General features: G+C 42.7%; 1 protein-coding gene across 3 annotated transcripts in view; it reads right to left on the bottom strand.

The window, feature by feature from the left end:
• Nucleotides 1–27,707, bottom strand: part of LOC138707524 (uncharacterized) — a 737,224-nt gene that overhangs the window by 245,235 nt on the left and 464,282 nt on the right. For all 3 annotated transcript variants that reach the window (XM_069837052.1, XM_069837051.1, XM_069837053.1), the window contains one exon: nucleotides 19,227–19,390. In XM_069837052.1, coding sequence (XP_069693153.1) covers nucleotides 19,227–19,390 — 164 coding nt within the window. The remainder of the gene's footprint in view (nucleotides 1–19,226; nucleotides 19,391–27,707) is intronic.

Genomic DNA, 27,707 nt, shown 5'->3' with positions numbered 1-27,707 from the left:
CCGCCATAACTCCGCACTACTTATAGATAAGGCAAAGCCGATGAGTGCGTTGAATAGAGCTCGTCGAACTCTATCTTCAGTATAAAGGACCAACTCTCTATCCCCGCGCGTTTGGACGGGAGAGGCCCGCAAACTTTCAAAAAATGGTCATTTTGACCTTCCAAAACAGACTTTTTTCTACACAAGGAGTACGAAGCGGCTCAGAGGCCCGCCCTTTTAACTGTAGCATCCCCGCATCTTCCTTAGTAATCACCGCAAAAATCCAGCAAATCCGTCGCACTTTTTTCTAGCCCCAATTTTTGGGTACCTACAATATTTCAGTCTCTAATTCCGGAAATAACGGCCATACCGAGGAACGGGATGCGGCCATGTATTCCCCCTTGACTTACTTCTTACAGGATAGCATCAAAATGGCAATCGCGAACACTTTCTGATTTTCGAGAAAGAAAGGGGAAGGGTTTAAACCACTATTCCGCCGACATTCTAGCCGCCATAACTCCGCAGTACGTATAGATACAACAAAGCCGATGAGAGCGTTGAATAGAGCTTGTCGAACTCTATTTTCAGTATAAAGGACATCTCTCTATCCCTGCGCGTTTGGACGGGAGAGGCCCGCAAACTTTCAAAAAATGGTCATTTTGACCTTCCAAAACAGACTTTTTTCTACACAAGGAGTACGAAGCGGCTGAGAGGCCCGCCCTTTTAACTGTAGCATCCCCGCATGTTCCTTAGTAATCACCGCAAGAATCCAGCAAATCCGTCGCACTTTCTTCTAGCCCCAATTTTTGGGTAACTACAATATTTCAGTCTCTAATTCCGGAAATAACGGCCATACCGAGGAACTGGATGCGGCCATGTATTCCCCCTTGACTTACTTCTTACACGATAGCATCAAAATGGCAATCGCGAACACTTTCTGATTTTCGAGAAAAAAAGGGGAAGGGTTTAAACCACTATTCCGCCGACATTCTAGCCGCCATAACTCCGCAATACTTATAGATAAAGCAAAGCCGACGAGTGCGTTGAATAGAGCTCGTCGAACTCTATCTTCAGTATAAAGGACAACCTTCTATCCCCGCGCGTTTGGACGGGAGAGGCCCACAAAATTTCAAAAAAATGGTCATTTTGACCTTCCAAAACAGACTTTTTTCTACACAAGGAGAACGAAGCGGCTCAGAGGCCCGCTCTTTTAACTGTAGCATCCCCGCATCTTCCTTAGTAATCACCGCAAAATTCCAGCAAATCCGTCGCACTTTTTTCTAGCCCCAATTTTTGGGTACCTAAATTATTTCAGTCTCTAATTCAGGAAATAACGGCCATACAGAGGAACGGGATGCGGCCATGTATTCCCCCTTGACTTACTTCTTACAAGATAGCATCAAAATGGCAATCGCGAAAACTTTCTGATTTTCGAGAAAAAAAGGGGAACCACTATTCCGCCGACATTCTAGCCGCCATAACTCCGCAGTACGTATAGATAGAACAAAGCCGATGAGTGCGTTCAATAGAGCTTGTCGAACTCTATTTTCAGTATAAAGGACATTTCTCTATCCCTGCGCGTTTGGACGGGAGAGGCCCGCAAACTTTCAAAAAATGGTCATTTTGACCTTCCAAAACAGACTTTTTTCTACACAAGGAGTACGAAGCGGCTCTGAGGCCCGCCCTTTTAAATGTAGCATCCCCGCATGTTCCTTAGTAATCACCGCAAAAATCCAGCAAATCCGTCGCACTTTTTACTAGCCCCAATTTTTGGGTACCTACAATATTTCAGTCTCTAATTCCGGAACTAACGGCCATACCGAGGAACGGGATGCGGCCATGTATTCCCCCTTGACTTACTTCTTACAGGATAGCATCAAAATGGCAATCGCGAACACTTTCTGATTTTCGAGAAAAAAAGGGGAATGCGACATTCTAGCCGCCATAACTCCGCACTACTTATAGATAAGGCAAAGCCGATGAGTGCGTTGAATAGAGCTCGTCGAACTCTATCTTCAGTATAAAGGACAACTCTCTATCCCCGCGCGTTTGGACGGGAGAGGCCCACAAATTTTCAAAAAATGATCATTTTGACCTTCCAAAACAGACTTTTTTCTACACAAGGAGAACGAAGCGGCTCAGAGGCCCGCCCTTTTAACTGTAGCAATCCCGCATCTTCCTTAGTAATCACCGCAAAATTCCAGCAAATCCGTCGCACTTTTTTCTAGCCCCAATTTTTGGTACCTAAAATATTTCAGTCTCTAATTCCGGAAATAACAGCCATACCGAGGAACGGGATGCGGACATGTGTTCCCCCTTGACTTACTTCTTACACGATAGCATCAAAATGGCAATCGCGAACACTTTCTGATTTTCGAGAAAAAAACGGGAAGGGTTTAAACCACTATTCCGCCGACATTCTAGCCGTTATAACTCCGCACTACTTATAGATAAGGCAAAGCCGATGAGTGCGTTGAATAGATCTTGTCGAACTCTATCATCAGTATAAAGGACATCTCTCTATCCCTGCGCGTTTGGACGGGAGAGGCCCGCAAACTTTCAAAAAATGGTCACTTTGACCTTCCAAAACAGACTTTTTTCTACACAAGGTGTACGGAGCGGCTCAGAGGCCCGCCCTTTTAACTGTAGCATCCCCGCATGTTCCTTAGTAATCACCGCAAAAATCCAGCAAATCCGTCGCACTTTTTACTAGCCCCAATTTTTGGGTACCTACAATATTTCAGTCTCTAATTCCGGAAATAACGGCCATACCGAGGAACGGGATGCGGCCATGTATTCCCCCTTGACTTACTTCTTACACGATAGCATCAAAATGGCAATCGCGAACACTTTCTGATTTTCGAGAAAAAAAGGGGAAGGGTTTAAACCACTATTCCGCCGACATTCTAGCCGCCATAACTCCGCAGTACGTATAGATACAACAAAGCAGATGAGAGCGTTGAATAGAGCTTGTCGAACTCTATTTTCAGTATAAAGGACATCTCTCTATCCCTGCGCGTTTGGACGGGAGAGGCCCGCAAACTTTCAAAAAATGGTCATTTTGACCTTCCAAAACAGACTTTTTTCTACACAAGGAGTACGAAGCGGCTGAGAAGCCCGCCCTTTTAACTGTAGCATCCCCGCATGTTCCTTAGTAATCACCGCAAGAATCCAGCAAATCCGTCGCACTTTCTTCTAGCCCCAATTTTTGGGTAACTACAATATTTCAGTCTCTAATTCCGGAAATAACGTCCATACCGAGGAACTGGATGCGGCCATGTATTCCCCCTTGACTTACTTCTTACACGATAGCATCAAAATGGCAATCGCGAACACTTTCTGATTTTCGAGAAAAAAAGGGGAATGCGACATTCTAGCCGCCATAACTCCGCACTACTTATAGATAAGGCAAAGCCGATGAGTGCGTTGAATAGAGCTCGTCGAACTCTATCTTCAGTATAAAGGACATCTCTCTATCCCTGCGCGTTTGGACGGGAGAGGCCCGCAAACTTTCAAAAAATGGTCATTTTGACCTTCCAAAACAGACTTTTTTCTACACAAGGAGTACGAAGCGGCTGAGAGGCCCGCCCTTTTAACTGTAGCATCCCCGCATGTTCCTTAGTAATCACCGCAAGAATCCAGCAAATCCGTCGCACTTTCTTCTAGCCCCAATTTTTGGGTAACTACAATATTTCAGTCTCTAATTCCGGAAATAACGGCCATACCGAGGAACTGGATGCGGCCATGTATTCCCCCTTGACTTACTTCTTACACGATAGCATCAAAATGGCAATCGCGAACACTTTCTGATTTTCGAGAAAAAAAGGGGAAGGGTTTAAACCACTATTCCGCCGACATTCTAGCCGCCATAACTCCGCAATACTTATAGATAAAGCAAAGCCGATGAGTGCGTTGAATAGAGCTCGTCGAACTCTATCTTCAGTATAAAGGACAACCTTCTATCCCCGCGCGTTTGGACGGGAGAGGCCCACAAAATTTCAAAAAAATGGTCATTTTGACCTTCCAAAACAGACTTTTTTCTACACAAGGAGAACGAAGCGGCTCAGAGGCCCGCTCTTTTAACTGTAGCATCCCCGCATCTTCCTTAGTAATCACCGCAAAATTCCAGCAAATCCGTCGCACTTTTTTCTAGCCCCAATTTTTGGGTACCTAAATTATTTCAGTCTCTAATTCAGGAAATAACGGCCATACAGAGGAACGGGATGCGGCCATGTATTCCCCCTTGACTTACTTCTTACAAGATAGCATCAAAATGGCAATCGCGAAAACTTTCTGATTTTCGAGAAAAAAAGGGGAAGGGTTTAAACCACTATTCCGCCGACATTCTAGCCGCCATAACTCCGCAGTACGTATAGATAGAACAAAGCCGATGAGTGCGTTGAATAGAGCTTGTCGAACTCTATTTTCAGTATAAAGGACATTTCTCTATCCCTGCGCGTTTGGACGGGAGAGGCCCGCAAACTTTCAAAAAATGGTCATTTTGACCTTCCAAAACAGACTTTTTTCTACACAAGGAGTACGAAGCGGCTCTGAGGCCCGCCCTTTTAAATGTAGCATCCCCGCATGTTCCTTAGTAATCACCGCAAAAATCCAGCAAATCCGTCGCACTTTTTACTAGCCCCAATTTTTGGGTACCTACAATATTTCAGTCTCTAATTCCGGAAATGACGGCCATACCGAGGAACGGGATGCGGCCATGTATTCCCCCTTGACTTACTTCTTACAGGATAGCATCAAAATGGCAATCGCGAACACTTTCTGATTTTCGAGAAAGAAAGGGGAATGCGACATTCTAGCCGCCATAACTCCGCACTACTTATAGATAAGGCAAAGCCGATGAGTGCGTTGAATAGAGCTCGTCGAACTCTATCTTCAGTATAAAGGACCAACTCTCTATCCCCGCGCGTTTGGACGGGAGAGGCCCGCAAACTTTCAAAAAATGGTCATTTTGACCTTCCAAAACAGACTTTTTTCTACACAAGGAGTACGAAGCGGCTCAGAGGCCCGCCCTTTTAACTGTAGCATCCCCGCATCTTCCTTAGTAATCACCGCAAAAATCCAGCAAATCCGTCGCACTTTTTTCTAGCCCCAATTTTTGGGTACCTACAATATTTCAGTCTCTAATTCCGGAAATAACGGCCATACCGAGGAACGGGATGCGGCCATGTATTCCCCCTTGACTTACTTCTTACAGGATAGCATCAAAATGGCAATCGCGAACACTTTCTGATTTTCGAGAAAGAAAGGGGAAGGGTTTAAACCACTATTCCGCCGACATTCTAGCCGCCATAACTCCGCAGTACGTATAGATACAACAAAGCCGATGAGAGCGTTGAATAGAGCTTGTCGAACTCTATTTTCAGTATAAAGGACATCTCTCTATCCCTGCGCGTTTGGACGGGAGAGGCCCGCAAACTTTCAAAAAATGGTCATTTTGACCTTCCAAAACAGACTTTTTTCTACACAAGGAGTACGAAGCGGCTGAGAGGCCCGCCCTTTTAACTGTAGCATCCCCGCATGTTCCTTAGTAATCACCGCAAGAATCCAGCAAATCCGTCGCACTTTCTTCTAGCCCCAATTTTTGGGTAACTACAATATTTCAGTCTCTAATTCCGGAAATAACGGCCATACCGAGGAACTGGATGCGGCCATGTATTCCCCCTTGACTTACTTCTTACACGATAGCATCAAAATGGCAATCGCGAACACTTTCTGATTTTCGAGAAAAAAAGGGGAAGGGTTTAAACCACTATTCCGCCGACATTCTAGCCGCCATAACTCCGCAATACTTATAGATAAAGCAAAGCCGACGAGTGCGTTGAATAGAGCTCGTCGAACTCTATCTTCAGTATAAAGGACAACCTTCTATCCCCGCGCGTTTGGACGGGAGAGGCCCACAAAATTTCAAAAAAATGGTCATTTTGACCTTCCAAAACAGACTTTTTTCTACACAAGGAGAACGAAGCGGCTCAGAGGCCCGCTCTTTTAACTGTAGCATCCCCGCATCTTCCTTAGTAATCACCGCAAAATTCCAGCAAATCCGTCGCACTTTTTTCTAGCCCCAATTTTTGGGTACCTAAATTATTTCAGTCTCTAATTCAGGAAATAACGGCCATACAGAGGAACGGGATGCGGCCATGTATTCCCCCTTGACTTACTTCTTACAAGATAGCATCAAAATGGCAATCGCGAAAACTTTCTGATTTTCGAGAAAAAAAGGGGAACCACTATTCCGCCGACATTCTAGCCGCCATAACTCCGCAGTACGTATAGATAGAACAAAGCCGATGAGTGCGTTCAATAGAGCTTGTCGAACTCTATTTTCAGTATAAAGGACATTTCTCTATCCCTGCGCGTTTGGACGGGAGAGGCCCGCAAACTTTCAAAAAATGGTCATTTTGACCTTCCAAAACAGACTTTTTTCTACACAAGGAGTACGAAGCGGCTCTGAGGCCCGCCCTTTTAAATGTAGCATCCCCGCATGTTCCTTAGTAATCACCGCAAAAATCCAGCAAATCCGTCGCACTTTTTACTAGCCCCAATTTTTGGGTACCTACAATATTTCAGTCTCTAATTCCGGAACTAACGGCCATACCGAGGAACGGGATGCGGCCATGTATTCCCCCTTGACTTACTTCTTACAGGATAGCATCAAAATGGCAATCGCGAACACTTTCTGATTTTCGAGAAAAAAAGGGGAATGCGACATTCTAGCCGCCATAACTCCGCACTACTTATAGATAAGGCAAAGCCGATGAGTGCGTTGAATAGAGCTCGTCGAACTCTATCTTCAGTATAAAGGACAACTCTCTATCCCCGCGCGTTTGGACGGGAGAGGCCCACAAATTTTCAAAAAATGATCATTTTGACCTTCCAAAACAGACTTTTTTCTACACAAGGAGAACGAAGCGGCTCAGAGGCCCGCCCTTTTAACTGTAGCAATCCCGCATCTTCCTTAGTAATCACCGCAAAATTCCAGCAAATCCGTCGCACTTTTTTCTAGCCCCAATTTTTGGTACCTAAAATATTTCAGTCTCTAATTCCGGAAATAACAGCCATACCGAGGAACGGGATGCGGACATGTGTTCCCCCTTGACTTACTTCTTACACGATAGCATCAAAATGGCAATCGCGAACACTTTCTGATTTTCGAGAAAAAAACGGGAAGGGTTTAAACCACTATTCCGCCGACATTCTAGCCGTTATAACTCCGCACTACTTATAGATAAGGCAAAGCCGATGAGTGCGTTGAATAGATCTTGTCGAACTCTATCATCAGTATAAAGGACATCTCTCTATCCCTGCGCGTTTGGACGGGAGAGGCCCGCAAACTTTCAAAAAATGGTCACTTTGACCTTCCAAAACAGACTTTTTTCTACACAAGGTGTACGGAGCGGCTCAGAGGCCCGCCCTTTTAACTGTAGCATCCCCGCATGTTCCTTAGTAATCACCGCAAAAATCCAGCAAATCCGTCGCACTTTTTACTAGCCCCAATTTTTGGGTACCTACAATATTTCAGTCTCTAATTCCGGAAATAACGGCCATACCGAGGAACGGGATGCGGCCATGTATTCCCCCTTGACTTACTTCTTACACGATAGCATCAAAATGGCAATCGCGAACACTTTCTGATTTTCGAGAAAAAAAGGGGAAGGGTTTAAACCACTATTCCGCCGACATTCTAGCCGCCATAACTCCGCAGTACGTATAGATACAACAAAGCAGATGAGAGCGTTGAATAGAGCTTGTCGAACTCTATTTTCAGTATAAAGGACATCTCTCTATCCCTGCGCGTTTGGACGGGAGAGGCCCGCAAACTTTCAAAAAATGGTCATTTTGACCTTCCAAAACAGACTTTTTTCTACACAAGGAGTACGAAGCGGCTGAGAAGCCCGCCCTTTTAACTGTAGCATCCCCGCATGTTCCTTAGTAATCACCGCAAGAATCCAGCAAATCCGTCGCACTTTCTTCTAGCCCCAATTTTTGGGTAACTACAATATTTCAGTCTCTAATTCCGGAAATAACGTCCATACCGAGGAACTGGATGCGGCCATGTATTCCCCCTTGACTTACTTCTTACACGATAGCATCAAAATGGCAATCGCGAACACTTTCTGATTTTCGAGAAAAAAAGGGGAATGCGACATTCTAGCCGCCATAACTCCGCACTACTTATAGATAAGGCAAAGCCGATGAGTGCGTTGAATAGAGCTCGTCGAACTCTATCTTCAGTATAAAGGACAACTCTCTATCCCCGCGCGTTTGGACGGGAGAGGCCCGCAAACTTTCAAAAAATGGTCATTTTGACCTTCCAAAACAGACTTTTTTCTACACAAGGAGAACGAAGCGGCTCAGAGGCCCGCCCTTTTAACTGTAGCATTCCCGCATCTTCCTTAGTAATCACCGCAAAATTCCAGCAAAACCGTCGAACTTTTTTCTAGCCCCAATTTTTGGTACCTAAAATATTTCAGTCTCTAATTCAGGAAATAACGGCCATACCGAGGAACGGGATGCGGCCATGTATTCCCCCTTGACTTACTTCTTACAAGATAGCATCAAAATGGCAATCGCGAAAACTTTCTGATTTTCGAGAAAAAAAGGGGAAGGTTTTAAACCACTATTCCTCCGACATTCTAGCCGCCATAACTCCGCAGTACGTATAGATACAACAAAGCCGATGAGAGCGTTGAATAGAGCTTGTCGAACTCTATCTTCAGTATAAAGGACAACTCTCTATCCCTGCGCGTTTGGACGGGAGAGGCCCGCAAACTTTAAAAAAATGGTCATTTTGACATTCCAAAACAGACTTTTTTCTACACAAGGAGTACGAAGCGGCTCAGAGGCCCGCCCTTTTAACTGTAGCATCCCCGCATCTTCCTTAGTAATCACCGCAAAAATCCAGCAAATCCGTCGCACTTTTTTCTAGCCCCAATTTTTGGGTACCTACAATATTTCAGTCTCTAATTCCGGAAATAACGGCCATACCGAGGAACGGGATGCGGCCATGTATTCCCCCTTGACTTACTTCTTACAGGATAGCATCAAAATGGCAATCGCGAACAATTTCTGATTTTCGAGAAAGAAAGGGGAAGGGTTTAAACCACTATTCCGCCGACATTCTAGCCGCCATAACTCCGCAGTACGTATAGATACAACAAAGCCGATGAGAGCGTTGAATAGAGCTTGTCGAACTCTATTTTCAGTATAAAGGACATCTCTCTATCCCTGCGCGTTTGGACGGGAGAGGCCCGCAAACTTTCAAAAAATGGTCATTTTGACCTTCCAAAACAGACTTTTTTCTACACAAGGAGTACGAAGCGGCTCAGAGGCCCGCCCTTTTAACTGTAGCATCCCCGCATGTTCCTTAGTAATCACTGCAAAAATCCAGCAAATCCGTCGCACTTTTTACTAGCCCCAATTTTTGGGTACCTACAATATTTCAGTCTCTAATTCCGGAAATAACGGCCATACCGAGGAACGGGATGCGGCCATGTATTCCCCCTTGACTTACTTCTTACACGATAGCATCAAAATGGCAATCGCGAACACTTTCTGATTTTCGAGAAAAAAAGGGGAAGGGTTTAAACCACTATTCCGCCGACATTCTAGCCGCCATAACTCCGCACTACTTATAGATAAGGCAAAGCCGATGAGTGCGTTGAATAGAGCTTGTCGAACTCTATCTTCAGTATACAGGACATCTCTCTATCCCTGCGCGTTTGGACGGGAGAGGCCCGCAAACTTTCAAAAAATGGTCATTTTGACCTTCCAAAACAGACTTTTTTCTACACAAGGAGTACGAAGCGGCTCAGAGGCCCGCCCTTTTAACTGTAGCATTCCCGCATCTTCCTTAGTAATCACCGCAAAAATCCAGCAAATCCGTCGCACTTTTTACTAGCCCCAATTTTTGGGTACCTACAATATTTCAGTCTCTAATTCCGGAAATAACGGCCATACCGAGGAACGGGATGCGGCCATGTATTCCCCCTTGACTTACTTCTTACAGGATAGCATCAAAATGGCAATCGCGAACACTTTCTGATTTTCGAGAAAAAAAGGGGAATGCGACATTCTAGCCGCCATAACTCCGCACTACTTATAGATAAAGGACATCTCTCTATCCCTGCGCGTTTGGACGGGAGAGGCCCGCAAACTTTCAAAAAATGGTCATTTTGACCTTCCAAAACAGACTTTTTTCTACACAAGGAGTACGAAGCGGCTCAGAGGCCCGCCCTTTTAACTGTAGCATCCCCGCATGTTCCTTAGTAATCACTGCAAAAATCCAGCAAATCCGTCGAACTTTTTACTAGCCCCAATTTTTGGGTACCTACAATATTTCAGTCTCTAATTCCGGAAATAACGGCCATACCGAGGAACGGGATGCGGCCATGTATTCCCCCTTGACTTACTTCTTACAGGATAGCATCAAAATGGCAATCGCGAACACTTTCTGATTTTCGAGAAAAAAATGGGAATGCGACATTCTAGCCGCCATAACTCCGCACTACTTATAGATAAAGCAAAGCCGATGAGTGCGTTGAATAGAGCTCGTCGAACTCTATCTTCAGTATAAAGGACAACTCTCTATCCCCGCGCGTTTGGACGGGAGAGGCCCACAAATTTTCAAAAAATGGTCATTTTGACCTTCCAAAACAGACTTTTTTCTACACAAGGAGAACGAAGCGGCTCAGAGGCCCGCCCTTTTAACTGTAGCATTCCCGCATCTTCCTTAGTAATCACGGCAAAATTCCAGCAAATCCGTCGCACTTTTTTCTAGCCCCAATTTTTGGTACTTAAAATATTTCAGTCTCTAATTCCGGAAATAACGGCCATACCGAGGAACGGGATGCGGCCATGTATTCCCCCTTGACTTACTTCTTACAAGATAGCATCAAAATGGCAATCGCGAAAACTTTCTGATTTTCGAGAAAAAAAGGGGAAGGGTTTAAACCACTATTCCTCCGACATTCTAGCCGCCATAACTCCGCAGTACGTATAGATACAACAAAGCCGATGAGTGCGTTGAATAGAGCTTGTCGAACTCTATTTTCAGTATAAAGGACATCTCTCTATCCCTGCGCGTTTGGACGGGAGAGGCCCGCAAACTTTCAAAAAATGGTCATTTTGACCTTCCAAAACAGACTTTTTTCTACACAAGGAGTACGAAGCGGCTCAGAGGCCCGCCCTTTTAACTGTAGCATCCCCGCATGTTCCTTAGTAATCACCGCAAAAATCCAGAAAATCCGTCGCACTTTTTACTAGCCCCAATTTTTGGGTACCTACAATATTTCAGTCTCTAATTCCGGAAATAACGGCCATACCGAGGAACGGGATGCGGCCATGTATTCCCCCTTGACTTACTTCTTACAGGATAGCATCAAAATGGCAATCGCGAACACTTTCTGATTTTCGAGAAAAAAAGGGGAATGCGACATTCTAGCCGCCATAACTCCGCACTACTTATAGATAAGGCAAAGCCGATGAGTGCGTTGAATAGAGCTTGTCGAACTCTATCTTCAGTATACAGGACATCTCTCTATCCCTGCGCGTTTGGACGGGAGAGGCCCGCAAACTTTCAAAAAATGGTCATTTTGACCTTCCAAAACAGACTTTTTTCTACACAAGGAGTACGAAGCGGCTGAGAAGCCCGCCCTTTTAACTGTAGCATCCCCGCATGTTCCTTAGTAATCACCGCAAGAATCCAGCAAATCCGTCGCACTTTCTTCTAGCCCCAATTTTTGGGTAACTACAATATTTCAGTCTCTAATTCCGGAAATAACGTCCATACCGAGGAACTGGATGCGGCCATGTATTCCCCCTTGACTTACTTCTTACACGATAGCATCAAAATGGCAATCGCGAACACTTTCTGATTTTCGAGAAAAAAAGGGGAATGCGACATTCTAGCCGCCATAACTCCGCACTACTTATAGATAAGGCAAAGCCGATGAGTGCGTTGAATAGAGCTCGTCGAACTCTATCTTCAGTATAAAGGACAACTCTCTATCCCCGCGCGTTTGGACGGGAGAGGCCCGCAAACTTTCAAAAAATGGTCATTTTGACCTTCCAAAACAGACTTTTTTCTACACAAGGAGAACGAAGCGGCTCAGAGGCCCGCCCTTTTAACTGTAGCATTCCCGCATCTTCCTTAGTAATCACCGCAAAATTCCAGCAAAACCGTCGAACTTTTTTCTAGCCCCAATTTTTGGTACCTAAAATATTTCAGTCTCTAATTCAGGAAATAACGGCCATACCGAGGAACGGGATGCGGCCATGTATTCCCCCTTGACTTACTTCTTACAAGATAGCATCAAAATGGCAATCGCGAAAACTTTCTGATTTTCGAGAAAAAAAGGGGAAGGGTTTAAACCACTATTCCTCCGACATTCTAGCCGCCATAACTCCGCAGTACGTATAGATACAACAAAGCCGATGAGAGCGTTGAATAGAGCTTGTCGAACTCTATCTTCAGTATAAAGGACAACTCTCTATCCCTGCGCGTTTGGACGGGAGAGGCCCGCAAACTTTAAAAAAATGGTCATTTTGACATTCCAAAACAGACTTTTTTCTACACAAGGAGTACGAAGCGGCTCAGAGGCCCGCCCTTTTAACTGTAGCATCCCCGCATCTTCCTTAGTAATCACCGCAAAAATCCAGCAAATCCGTCGCACTTTTTTCTAGCCCCAATTTTTGGGTACCTACAATATTTCAGTCTCTAATTCCGGAAATAACGGCCATACCGAGGAACGGGATGCGGCCATGTATTCCCCCTTGACTTACTTCTTACAGGATAGCATCAAAATGGCAATCGCGAACAATTTCTGATTTTCGAGAAAGAAAGGGGAAGGGTTTAAACCACTATTCCGCCGACATTCTAGCCGCCATAACTCCGCAGTACGTATAGATACAACAAAGCCGATGAGAGCGTTGAATAGAGCTTGTCGAACTCTATTTTCAGTATAAAGGACATCTCTCTATCGCTGCGCGTTTGGACGGGAGAGGCCCGCAAACTTTCAAAAAATGGTCATTTTGACCTTCCAAAACAGACTTTTTTCTACACAAGGAGAACGAAGCGGCTCAGAGGCCCGCCCTTTTAACTGTAGCAATCCCGCATGTTCCTTAGTAATCACCGCAAAATTGCAGCAAATCCGTCGCACTTTTTTCTAGCCCCAATTTTTGGTACCTAAAATATTTCAGTCTCTAATTCCGGAAATAACAGCCATACCGAGGAACGGGATGCGGCCATGTGTTCCCCCTTGACTTACTTCTTACACGATAGCATCAAAATGGCAATCGCGAACACTTTCTGATTTTCGAGAAAAAAACGGGAAGGGTTTAAACCACTATTCCGCCGACATTCTAGCCGCCATAACTCCGCACTACTTATAGATAAGGCAAAGCCGATGAGTGCGTTGAATAGATCTTGTCGAACTCTATCTTCAGTATAAAGGACATCTCTCTATCCCTGCGCGTTTGGACGGGAGAGGCCCGCAAACTTTCAAAAAATGGTCACTTTGACCTTCCAAAACAGACTTTTTTCTAAACAAGGTGTACGGAGCGGCTCAGAGGCCCGCCCTTTTAACTGTAGCATCCCCGCATGTTCCTTAGTAATCACCGCAAAAATCCAGCAAATCCGTCGCACTTTTTGCTAGCCCCAATTTTTGGGTACCTACAATATTTCAGTCTCTAATTCCGGAAATAACGGCCATACCGAGGAACGGGATGCGGCCATGTATTCCCCCTTGACTTACTTCTTACACGATAGCATCAAAACGGCAATCGCGAACACTTTCTGATTTTCGAGAAAAAAAGGGGAAGAGTTTAAACCACTATTCCGCCGACATTCTAGCCGCCATAACTCCGCAGTACGTATAGATACAACAAAGCCGATGAGAGCGTTGAATAGAGCTTGTCGAACTCTATTTTCAGTATAAAGGACATCTCTCTATCCCTGCGCGTTTGGACGGGAGAGGCCCGCAAACTTTCAAAAAATGGTCATTTTGACCTTCCAAAACAGACTTTTTTCTACACAAGGAGTACGAAGCGGCTGAGAGGCCCGCCCTTTTAACTGTAGCATCCCCGCATGTTCCTTAGTAATCACCGCAAGAATCCAGCAAATCCGTCGCACTTTCTTCTAGCCCCAATTTTTGGGTAACTACAATATTTCAGTCTCTAATTCCGGAAATAACGGCCATACCGAGGAACTGGATGCGGCCATGTATTCCCCCTTGACTTACTTCTTACACGATAGCATCAAAATGGCAATCGCGAACACTTTCTGATTTTCGAGAAAAAAAGGGGAAGGGTTTAAACCACTATTCCGCCGACATTCTAGCCGCCATAACTCCGCAATACTTATAGATAAAGCAAAGCCGACGAGTGCGTTGAATAGAGCTCGTCGAACTCTATCTTCAGTATAAAGGACAACCTTCTATCCCCGCGCGTTTGGACGGGAGAGGCCCACAAAATTTCAAAAAAATGGTCATTTTGACCTTCCAAAACAGACTTTTTTCTACACAAGGAGAACGAAGCGGCTCAGAGGCCCGCTCTTTTAACTGTAGCATCCCCGCATCTTCCTTAGTAATCACCGCAAAATTCCAGCAAATCCGTCGCACTTTTTTCTAGCCCCAATTTTTGGGTACCTAAATTATTTCAGTCTCTAATTCAGGAAATAACGGCCATACAGAGGAACGGGATGCGGCCATGTATTCCCCCTTGACTTACTTCTTACAAGATAGCATCAAAATGGCAATCGCGAAAACTTTCTGATTTTCGAGAAAAAAAGGGGAAGGGTTTAAACCACTATTCCGCCGACATTCTAGCCGCCATAACTCCGCAGTACGTATAGATAGAACAAAGCCGATGAGTGCGTTGAATAGAGCTTGTCGAACTCTATTTTCAGTATAAAGGACATTTCTCTATCCCTGCGCGTTTGGACGGGAGAGGCCCGCAAACTTTCAAAAAATGGTCATTTTGACCTTCCAAAACAGACTTTTTTCTACACAAGGAGAACGAAGCGGCTCAGAGGCCCGCCCTTTTAACTGTAGCATTCCCGCATCTTCCTTAGTAATCACCGCAAAATTCCAGCAAATCCGTCGAACTTTTTTCTAGCCCCAATTTTTGGTACCTAAAATATTTCAGTCTCTAATTCAGGAAATAACGGCCATACCGAGGAACGGGATGCGGCCATGTATTCCCCCTTGACTTACTTCTTACAAGATAGCATCAAAATGGCAATCGCGAAAACTTTCTGATTTTCGAGAAAAAAAGGGGAAGGGTTTAAACCACTATTCCTCCGACATTCTAGCCGCCATAACTCCGCAGTACGTATAGATACAACAAAGCCGATGAGAGCGTTGAATAGAGCTTGTCGAACTCTATTTTCAGTATAAAGGACATCTCTCTATCCCTGCGCGTTTGGACGGGAGAGGCCCGCAAACTTTCAAAAAATGGTCATTTTGACCTTCCAAAACAGACTTTTTTCTACACAAGGAGTACGAAGCGGCTCAGAGGCCCGCCCTTTTAACTGTAGCATCCCCGCATGTTCCTTAGTAATCACTGCAAAAATCCAGCAAATCCGTCGCACTTTTTACTAGCCCCAATTTTTGGGTACCTACAATATTTCAGTCTCTAATTCCGGAAATAACGGCCATACCGAGGAACGGGATGCGGCCATGTATTCCCCCTTGACTTACTTCTTACACGATAGCATCAAAATGGCAATCGCGAACACTTTCTGATTTTCGAGAAAAAAAGGGGAAGGGTTTAAACCACTATTCCGCCGACATTCTAGCCGCCATAACTCCGCACTACTTATAGATAAGGCAAAGCCGATGAGTGCGTTGAATAGAGCTTGTCGAACTCTATCTTCAGTATACAGGACATCTCTCTATCCCTGCGCGTTTGGACGGGAGAGGCCCGCAAACTTTCAAAAAATGGTCATTTTGACCTTCCAAAACAGACTTTTTTCTACACAAGGAGTACGAAGCGGATCAGAGGCCCGCCCTTTTAACTGTAGCATTCCCGCATCTTCCTTAGTAATCACCGCAAAAATCCAGCAAATCCGTCGCACTTTTTACTAGCCCCAATTTTTGGGTACCTACAATATTTCAGTCTCTAATTCCGGAAATAACGGCCATACCGAGGAACGGGATGCGGCCATGTATTCCCCCTTGACTTACTTCTTACAGGATAGCATCAAAATGGCAATCGCGAACACTTTCTGATTTTCGAGAAAAAAAGGGGAATGCGACATTCTAGCCGCCATAACTCCGCACTACTTATAGATAAAGGACATCTCTCTATCCCTGCGCGTTTGGACGGGAGAGGCCCGCAAACTTTCAAAAAATGGTCATTTTGACCTTCCAAAACAGACTTTTTTCTACACAAGGAGTACGAAGCGGCTCAGAGGCCCGCCCTTTTAACTGTAGCATCCCCGCATGTTCCTTAGTAATCACTGCAAAAATCCAGCAAATCCGTCGAACTTTTTACTAGCCCCAATTTTTGGGTACCTACAATATTTCAGTCTCTAATTCCGGAAATAACGGCCATACCGAGGAACGGGATGCGGCCATGTATTCCCCCTTGACTTACTTCTTACAGGATAGCATCAAAATGGCAATCGCGAACACTTTCTGATTTTCGAGAAAAAAATGGGAATGCGACATTCTAGCCGCCATAACTCCGCACTACTTATAGATAAAGCAAAGCCGATGAGTGCGTTGAATAGAGCTCGTCGAACTCTATCTTCAGTATAAAGGACAACTCTCTATCCCCGCGCGTTTGGACGGGAGAGGCCCACAAATTTTCAAAAAATGGTCATTTTGACCTTCCAAAACAGACTTTTTTCTACACAAGGAGAACGAAGCGGCTCAGAGGCCCGCCCTTTTAACTGTAGCATTCCCGCATCTTCCTTAGTAATCACGGCAAAATTCCAGCAAATCCGTCGCACTTTTTTCTAGCCCCAATTTTTGGTACTTAAAATATTTCAGTCTCTAATTCCGGAAATAACGGCCATACCGAGGAACGGGATGCGGCCATGTATTCCCCCTTGACTTACTTCTTACAAGATAGCATCAAAATGGCAATCGCGAAAACTTTCTGATTTTCGAGAAAAAAAGGGGAAGGGTTTAAACCACTATTCCTCCGACATTCTAGCCGCCATAACTCCGCAGTACGTATAGATACAACAAAGCCGATGAGTGCGTTGAATAGAGCTTGTCGAACTCTATTTTCAGTATAAAGGACATCTCTCTATCCCTGCGCGTTTGGACGGGAGAGGCCCGCAAACTTTCAAAAAATGGTCATTTTGACCTTCCAAAACAGACTTTTTTCTACACAAGGAGTACGAAGCGGCTCAGAGGCCCGCCCTTTTAACTGTAGCATCCCCGCATGTTCCTTAGTAATCACCGCAAAAATCCAGAAAATCCGTCGCACTTTTTACTAGCCCCAATTTTTGGGTACCTACAATATTTCAGTCTCTAATTCCGGAAATAACGGCCATACCGAGGAACGGGATGCGGCCATGTATTCCCCCTTGACTTACTTCTTACAGGATAGCATCAAAATGGCAATCGCGAACACTTTCTGATTTTCGAGAAAAAAAGGGGAATGCGACATTCTAGCCGCCATAACTCCGCACTACTTATAGATAAAGCAAAGCCGATGAGTGCGTTGAATAGAGCTCGTCGAACTCTATCTTCAGTATAAAGGACAACTCTCTATCCCCGCGCGATTGGACGCGAGAGGCCCGCAAACTTTCAAAAAATGGTCATTTTGACCTTCCGAAACAGACTTTTTTTCTACACAAGGAGAACGAAGCGGCTCAGAGGCCCGCCCTTTTAACTGTAGCTTCCCCGCATCTTCCTTAGTAATCACCGCAAAAATCCAGCAAATCCGTCGCAATTATTTCTAGCCCCAATTTTTTAGTACCTAAAATATTTGAGTCTCTAATTCCGGAAATAACGGCCATACCGAGGAACGGGATGCGGCCATGTATTCCCCCTTGACTTACTTCTTAAACGATAGCATCAAAATGGCAATCGCGAACACTTTCTGATTTTCGAGAAAAAAAGGGGAAGGTCCGCCGACATTCTGGCCGCCATAACTCCGCAGTACGTACAGATAATGCAAAGCCGATGAGTTCGTTGAATAGAGCTCCTCGAACTCTATCTTCTGTATAAAGGACAACCTTCTTTCCCCGCGCGTTTGGACGGGAGAGGCCCGCAAAATTTAAAAAAATGGTCATTTTGACCTTCCAAATCAGACTTTTTTCTATACAAGGAGAACGAAGCGGCTCAGAGGCCCGCCCTTTTAACTGTAGCATCCCCGCATCTTCCTTAGTAATCGCCGCAAAAATCCAGCAAATCCGTCGCACTTTTTATCTAGCCCCAATTTTTGCGTACCTAAAATATTTTAGTCTCTAATTCCTGAAATAACGGCCATACCGAGGAACGGGATGCGGCCGTGTATTCCCCCTTGTCTTACTTCTTACACGATAGCATCAAAATAGCAATCGCGAACACTTTCTGATTTTCGAGAAAAAAGGGGTCATTCCGCCGACATTCTAATCGCCATAACTTCGCAGTACTTATAGTTACAACAAAGCCGATGAGTACGTTGAATGCAGCTGGTCGAACTCTATCTTCAGCATAAAGGACAACTGTCTATCCCCGCGGGTTTGGACGGGAGAGGCCCGCAAATTTAAAAAAAAAAAGATCATTTTTGATCTTCCAAAACAGACTTTTTTCTACACAAGAAGAACGAAGCGGCTGAGAGTCCCGCCCTTTTTACTTTAGTATCCCCGCATCTTCCTTAGTAAACACCGCAAAAATCCAGCAAATCCGTCGCACTTTTTTCAAGCCCCAATTTTTGGGTACCTAAAATATTTGAGTCTCTAATTTCGGAAATAAATGCCATACCGATGATCGGGATGCGGCCCTGTATTCCCTCTTGCCTTACTTCTTACACGATAGCATCAAAATAGCAATCTCGAACACTTTCTCATTATCGAGAAAAAAAAATGGGAAGGGTGTATGCCACTATTCCGCCACAACCCATAGTGAATTGGAAACGCATCTGACAGAAACTGACCTACACGAACTCTGCTGTACGTTTCACTGAGACACATTTTATTTAATCGAACTAGTTTCTTGGGATTACGAAAGATCATTGAAATACAATTAATAAATAAATGAACACGACTTACTATGACAACTCTCTCTTACCTGGAAATGAAAGAGGGGAAATGGTAACACCTGGAAGGGCAGACCAACGAAGCACATAGTGGGCATTTCTGTGTGGATGAGGTGCTTGTAGAGGGGCATCACTCGACGACCGTCAATACGGACTTCGCATTCTGGCGTCAGGAAGGGGAAGTTGAACTTGTAGCCTGCGGTAGAAGAGTTCAGACCACTTTATTAATTGTTTTCATAAACTACATACTTCAGCTTTTACGTGTTTCAAAATGCTTTCTTACATATTTGAGTATAAATAATATGACTGCTTTTGAGTTTCCTTAGATCATTCCAGTTGAAAGGGAACTTACAAACGAATATTGCTTCCCTTTACAATTAAGGTAAACCATGCTAACCCTAGCTGGACCAAGCTTTTTTTGGTTACGCGGTGGACCAAGGTGGGTTAAAAATTATCCACTAGGAATAATTGGCACAAATGTGAATATAATGCACATATATCAATTTTATAATTCTATTTGACATCTCTTTAATACAAATTAATTAATGGTGTGTTTATTTATTGATAAAATTAAATTATTTTTATTTTAATAAAAAGAAACATATAATTATAGCCATCTCCTGTTAATTTCACTCAGCATCTTATTACTAAATCCATGGTGCTATAGTCCATGAATGGCCAAGACCGACCAGCCGGCTGCTGGCCTCACGTCCACATGCCGAAGCAGAGGTGGACGTTCATCCAACCAGAATGGAATTATCGTGTGTTTAGCACGATGATCCCCCCAGCCGTTATAGCTGGTTTGCGAAACCGGATTTTCGCTACCTATCGTAGCTTCCCATGTGGATCACGATGCTGGGCGTGCACCGATCCCACGCACTGGCCGAAATTTAATGAGAAAATTTCTTCCCTCACGAGGGCTCGAACCAGCGCGCATTCCGTAACGCGAGTCCTAGTCAGGATGCCTTAGACCACGACGCCACGGTGCTGGACCAGCATCTTATTACTACCATTGAAATAAAAAAATCGAAGTGTTTTCTTTCTATGAAGTTTACCTTCTAATTTCACTCACCATCACATTAGTTCCATTGAAATATAAGGAAGTAAAACAAAAATAAAAATATAAAAATACTAAAACTTTGGTAAGTTATGGTGTGTACCTGTTCACTCAGCATCTTATTAGTACTACTGAAATAAAAAAAAATTGAAGTGTTTACTTTCTATGAAGTTTACCTTCTCATTTCACTCACCATCAAATTAGTTCCATTGAAATATATAAGAAGAAAGTAAAAAAAAAGAAACAAAACTAAAGATAAAAAGACTAAAGTTTGGTATGTTGTAGTCTGTATACTCTATTTTTTTCATGGAGTGCAGTTTGATAGAAAGGACTTTGCCGACAGACCTACTGCCCCCTACTAATTGGTTGTCATAAATAAATAAATAAATAAATAAATAAATAAATAAATAAATAAATAAATAAATAAATAAATAAATAAATAAATGTGACAGAAATCTTGTCTTCTCCTGTCAGTAACCAGTCACAACCCTTGTTTAGAAGAATTGACAGGCTCCCGTCAAATCCACGTGGAGGCAGAGTTGCTGCATCTTTTCCGAATTCCAAGAATCCCGTCAGTCTCATTTCGAGGGTCACCAGGATTATGGCAACTGTGCAATGTTGGGACGAGGGGACAGGATGAAATTGTCAGAGGTGTTTGTGTAGGAAGTCATAAATCTGTAAGTGGGTGTTCAAAGGAGCCACCGAACTGCAGTCCTTGAAATAAAATGGAGTATACCTTGTTCAATCACCACGTACACAACTGTAACACATATTAGTCTTCTTGCTATGTCTACCAACACACAAACAGCTCAGATACTGCACAAACAATGGCGGTTTTTGGCAATTTGTTTTTCTGTTCTCTCTTAGTGTGAGGTTCAATACATCATACATGACATCTTCCTTTTCCAGTAGAATGATTTGGAGTCTCACTTCTTTTTCTAAGTTTCCTCTCAAGGACAGCTTCCATGGCTGCTAATATGTTGTTTTGAAGCCCAGTTATGACCAGCCCATTGTTAAATTTGAGTTTTGATGAGGCCTAATCCTAACTGCTGGAGATAAAGACGTCGCCAATTTGTCTTAGTACTGTTCCATTCAGGAAAGTTCATGGTGAACAATGCGTATGCATTTATGCAGGCAATATCTATCAAAGTGTAGAATACAAAGAGAGGTCATCATCCGGTACTTCTTTTTGTACTGTATTTTCTCGCCATTTGGTCGATGGTGTCAACTGTTCCTTTTGTTGAATTATAAAATAAGTTAGTGTCAGACTTCTTCTTAGTTCCTTCATCAGAAAAGAAGCATCACAATGTTGAGATGATAGCATAATTAGGACCTTCTTTGGTTTTGGTATATATGACACCAAAGTCACAGGTGGTTTTCCAGAGGATGGATCAGTAAAGGCGAAGATGCTGTAATATAGTTCTCTTCCTTTTACAGACTTCAGCCCTTCTGGAATGTTATTTTGCATAGTCCCAACTAAAGTCAGATTGTAGTCACTGTAGAGGTCCTCCGCTAGATGAACAGATGTATAGTAACGCTCTGTTACATTTCGGCATGTATTTTTGATAGGGACAACAAGCCGTTTCACGTCTCTTTAGGTCCTCTGTATTCAGAAGTTGTGCCTTCCTGCTTATCGGCGTACACTTCCATGCTGTGAACATATTTTTCTTTACAGTCTGCAAGCATTTTTATCAGGATCCCATACTTTCCCGGCTAATCTTTCTTGAAAACCCGAAAGGGTCAATTCCCTCTAAAAAGGGACAGCATTTCGTCAATAGTGGTATTTTTGTAAGCACAATAGAATATAAGAAAATTTGCATTTTGGAGTTGGAATATTTCACGCAAAGGAGCAAATTTTTCACTTTGTCTTCGAATTTCCCGTGTAAGTTATCTTTATCACAAAATCTAATTATCCCCAGAAGATCACGGAATCTGTTCCAGATCATACCTGCAATATATGCTGATCTGCCAAGTTCTCCAGACCGTAAATCATGATACGTGCCAATGCTTGGACTATCAATATTAGAATACCCAGAAACGCAAGAAATTCAGTCCTATTTCTTTCCTCAATATTATTTCTTCTTCCCTCTTCATTTGTGTGTTGTAAAATGTTTGAGACTATATCATCCATAAATTTCATAAAGGATTCATATAAATTGTCTACTTTACCTCCTGGTCGTAGTCCAGGTTCGCCACGAATTATATTAGCAATGATTCTTCGAGTAGGGCGACGTGGATTGGGTATATACACTTTACCACTTTTTGCCACATATGTAACTACATTGGTATTTCTGTTGCGAACATAATCAATCTAATCGTCAGTTGTATCATTGACACTTTCGTTTACATTTATCTCTTCAAAATCATGCACTGTGTCTTCATTATAATTTACATTGTCATCTTCACTTTGATCATAACTTTCCACCTCTCCTTCTTCAGTAACAACACTTGGGTTTTTATCACTCATAGCTTCTGGATATTTATATTATCATACAACTAACACTGCTCACAGATCAAGAGCAACTGAAGTACTAAAAACGTTGCCTGCTACCAATAATGGTAAAACATGGTCTTATGAAGTATACAGGAACCATTGTTGTCGATATTTAAATTTAAAATGTTATGACAGCATCATAATTAGTCGTTGATGAAAAATTTGGTGTATTAAAAAATAGTTACATGCTGGACCAAGGGGGGGTTATTTTGTGTCCACATAGACTTTTCATAAAATAAATAAGACAGATCAATTGAAAATATTTGTTTTCTTATAGAGTCATAAAACTTGAAGTTTTTCTGACACAATCATGGAATATGAACTTCAAAATAAAATTATTGCAATTTTAATAGCCAAATTAAAAAAGTGTGGACACAAAATGACCCCCCCTTTGGTCCATGCAGGGCTAATACGTGAGAAAACTGTTATACGTCAAATATTAATGAATGATGATATACTGGGTTTTACGCAATTATAGGCACCAACTGCAGGGGTGAGTAGAGGACATTGAAACAAGGAAAATGTCCTAATAAACATAGGTCATCACTGTGGCCACCAACTGATTATACCTCGTACATTTGCTACTGTTATAACCAAAGCTCGGAACTTGGGGACTTGTGTCTTTGAACGTGGCTAAGCGACAGGACTTCAATGTCAACAAACTCCCGCTTCCAGCACAGAGGTACTGTAAGGTCTGCTATAAAAGTGGTTCCTGGCCGAAACAACATAATGATAATATTATGATAGGTTGAAACAAGTAATTTTATAGCATATATATATATATACATGTAAAATATATCAAATTTACAGTTCTGCTCTGTACATCTTATTACAGTGTATGACTACATACATTCGAATATTTTTCGAACCCATACCTTCTTCGTCTGTTAGTTAAACATGATTTCAAGCGAAAGAAACTTATTTCCACGTCACATGAAGAGACGGGAGCAAAATTAATTTTTTTATTTTATTTATTTTAACTAGCTACCTACTGAATACAAATTAAATTTATAAAACAAAAATGTTTCTAGCCACTACCGTAAGAGCCAGGCTCGTGTACGGTGTGGTCTTAGTCAATAATATAACATAAAATTTACAAGGACACTTTACTAAATACAGTAAGTAACTTAATTCAAACCAATAAATACAACACAAGAGCAAGAATAAAGAAGAAAGAGAAAAATAGAGAAAAATACACATTTAATATAAATGGACAATTCGACAGAAGCCAGTGATATTCAATAAAAACAAAAAATACATTTGTTAATATTATATCGTGGATAATTTTACAAATTTATTTTTTAAAAGCTTCAATTTTAAAAAAATTTCAAATTTGGAAAGTGGTTTGTAATTGTATTATAAAGTCTTAGGCCGAAATAAAGTATTGAATGTTTTCACTGTCACTGTTTCCTGTTCGATTTTCAGTAGTTGCTAGCTGATCTCGTATCTGAGAAAGATAAGTATCCCAAATTTGTCTCGAAAATAGTTTTCAATGTCTATGTCACTACTAGGGAAGGTTCCACTACGACTTGATCCATGGCTATGGACAAATTTTCCACCGATTTAAGGGACTGCAATGTATTTCATTGAATGCCCGTTTCCAATCTCTAGTTTGTGTTTGACACAAGTTACAAAATATAAACTCTCCATTCGAAGAAAATAATGTATCTCCTCAGAATTCCTCCACGAAATTCTGTACCTAAATTTTAAGAAATATATTTTCAAACGTATACAATACCCATTCGAATAATACGTATTTTCTTATTTTCAAACAGACCGTTTACCTCTAATTAATTATCTGAATGTCATTGGCTTCGACACGACACAGTTTCCTCGTCCGTCTTCCTGTCATTCGATGTGACCACTTTCTTAGTACACACGACTGTCCCTGAGCACTTGCAGGGTGAGCTTTGTGTACGTTGTACCTGTAACCTTACTCATGCACACGACACACAAGTCCCCAAGTTCCGAGCTTTGGTTATAACGTTCGCACTTCACGTATTACGTGGCAGATTTAACGGTCGTGAGTAGCCTACCTCTATTTTTACAACAATAGCTACGCGCCTTTTGGACGACGTGGCTCTTTGGAGTAGTGGTGTAGTGTGGTGTGAATTGAAGACAGTGATTTTGCCGCTGTGACAGGTTTGTCGCTAGTTCCGACTGTGACTACCGTTCGAAAATCACAACTCCGAGAAATCGTTATCACAGCCAAGTATGCTACTCATAGCTGCAATGGCGACTGATGTAGACTATGTGATCATATGTGACTGCCCCAGAAAATTAACTCCAAGGGAGAATATTCATACTAACTTGAATGACAAGATAATTGGGATCCATTATCATTTCAGTCAAGTCTATGATACTCAAGCTTACACCGCTCACAGCTTATTTGATACTCGCCACGCTAAACAGATTGTTCATATAATATTTATGGTACCGGTATGCCAATTTACAGAAGAACGTTAACCATAAGTATCTGTAATCTCGTGGTAAAAAAAACCAAGTGTCGTCATATACGTAGGTAGATTACATTCCTGATAACTCGGTAACATTCCAATCGCCATGACTCAGCCGGACACAAAAGTCACACTATGACAAAATCCCCATTATCTGTCACAGCCAGAGAAATCGCCATCTCTATCCTATATGTGACTCATAGCGATGATGGCGACTGTGAGTACACGTACATAAGTGACAATTGCAATCGCCAAAAATCATTCATACTTTGAAAAAATCGCCATTAGCTTTCACAGCGATTTCTTCAGAGCTGTCACAGTTCGGAGCTGTGAAGGCTAAATGTTGTCACATCAGACCACTATTTTGGAAAATGCAACTGCTGTGGTACATGCATGACGCAGCGCTCGTCTCCCTTTCATTTGAACGTTCGTGAGTTCTTAAGCGCATAGTTTCACTAGAAGTGTATCGGCCGTGGCTTACCAACAATATGGCCTTCCAGGTCCCCAGACTTGAGTCCACTGCATTATTGAGGGAAATATGTGAAATGTATTGTATATTGCAGTCCTGCTGGTAATGTTACCGAATTCCGGGAACGCACTGTCACTGGTTGTCAACTGAGAAACACTCTAGGGATATTCAAACGTGTACTAATGTCGATGAGGAAACGTGTTGATGTCTGCGTTATCATGAACGGTGGTCGTAACTGAGTAAACATTGTAACGCTCTCTTTCTCCAGGGCATAATGGATGTTACTTTAGAAAACCTGTACAGTAACGTGCAAATTAATCCGAACAACGTAATTACTTATGCAAAAACACTCAAACGGGATAAAAAAAAGGATCTAAGATATACCTCAGTAATCTATGTGGCCTCCCTTGTTCCTAATAACAGCTCTGAGACGATTTGGCATGGATTCCACTAATTTCCCACACATATTCTTCATTTCTTCACCGCGAAACCATACACCAATGAGGGCAGAAATCATCTTCTCCTTTGTAGAACAATCCATTTTTTGCATTCTTCTTTTGCAAATTGACCACAAGTTCTCAATGCGGTTGATGTCGGGTGAGTTGCCTGGCCAGGGGAGTACCTGAATATTCTTCTTGTTGAAGAATTCTGTAGTTTTTCGAGACGTATGGCATGGTGCCAGGTCTTGTTGGAAAACACCTCTGCCATCCGGAAATGATTTTTGCAGCTGGGGTACGATTCTGGTTTCCAATAAGTGAATATATTTGTCAGAATTCATCATTCCCTTGATAGGTATTAATGCTCCAGGCCCTTCGTGTGTAAAACAACCCCAAAACATTACTTTGGGGGGTATTTGGGTGCTTGTTGGAGATGAGCTGGTGTTACTTTTTCGGATCCTTTCCGTACGTAAGAAACACGGTGGCCGTGGACCTCGAAATGAGACTCATCGGAAAAAAGTACATTCTTCCAGTCATTCACTGTCCAGTGTTGATGTAATTTTGCCCACATTAAGCGTTTTTTGCACATAACAGGGGTTAGCAGTTGCTTCTTAATAGGCTTACGAGCCCTTCGTCCAGCTTCCAAAAGCCTACGCCGCACTGTTGTGACGTGAATATTCGCCCCAGTGGTAGCCATTAACTCGCGGGTTAAGTCGACAGCAGTTAGTCTAGGATTTAATTTACTTTTCCTGACAATTAAACGATCATCTGCAGGTGAAGTCTTCCTTTTCCGGCCACAGTTTCCTTTTTTCTGGGGTGTGATAGATCCAGTCTCCCTGTATCTTTTTATGATCGAATTAACAGTAGCCAAACCGATGTGACATTCTGCAGCAATTTGCCTCTGTGTCATAGAAGAATGCTCTGCTAATGTGATAATTTTAGACGGTTTTCGTGGAGTTGTATCCATTTGTGAAGACTACAGAATGTACACAGGATTGCAGTATTAAGTCGTCAACACAACTGAAATGCTTATAAGCACTAAAAGATAGGCAAAATGTCACATATTATAAAAATATAATGACAGACCTTCAACAATGGAATTACACGTACTACAGATGTCAATTAAAGCGGTATGAGCAGCTGTGAGGCCAACAATGACAGAAAATGTAAAAATATGTCGTGTTCGGATTAATTTGCACGCTACTGTACTGACGAGACAATGAAGTCCCATAGATTTGGGACATTTTGCCTTGTTTCATTATCTTCTACTGTTCTGCCTGGACCACGGGCCTGCCCAACAGAACTTATCAATTATTCACGATGGAACTACCGGATTTTTACCCGAACACACTGGCTTAAAGGCACTGATCCTACTTATCGATTATTGTTGTTGTATATGAGTCGTTTAGAGTCATAACTCACATGCTCCAAAAATTGAAAAATTGAGATATTCCCATGCGCTTATCTGCGTAGAACACGATTCAGAGATTAATTTGTCATATTTATTACATGATGCTTGTTAAACGGGCGACAAACTTCCCGGTTCCTGTCAAAAGTCTCATGATCCACTGGATCTTGTGAGTTCTGTTGTAAGGTACAC

Source organism: Periplaneta americana, chromosome 10 (assembly GCF_040183065.1).
Source record: "Periplaneta americana isolate PAMFEO1 chromosome 10, P.americana_PAMFEO1_priV1, whole genome shotgun sequence".
NCBI lineage: Eukaryota > Metazoa > Arthropoda > Insecta > Blattodea > Blattidae > Periplaneta > Periplaneta americana.
The sequence above is the reverse complement of the archived record's forward strand: the minus strand, read 5'-3'. Positions and strand labels throughout refer to the sequence as shown.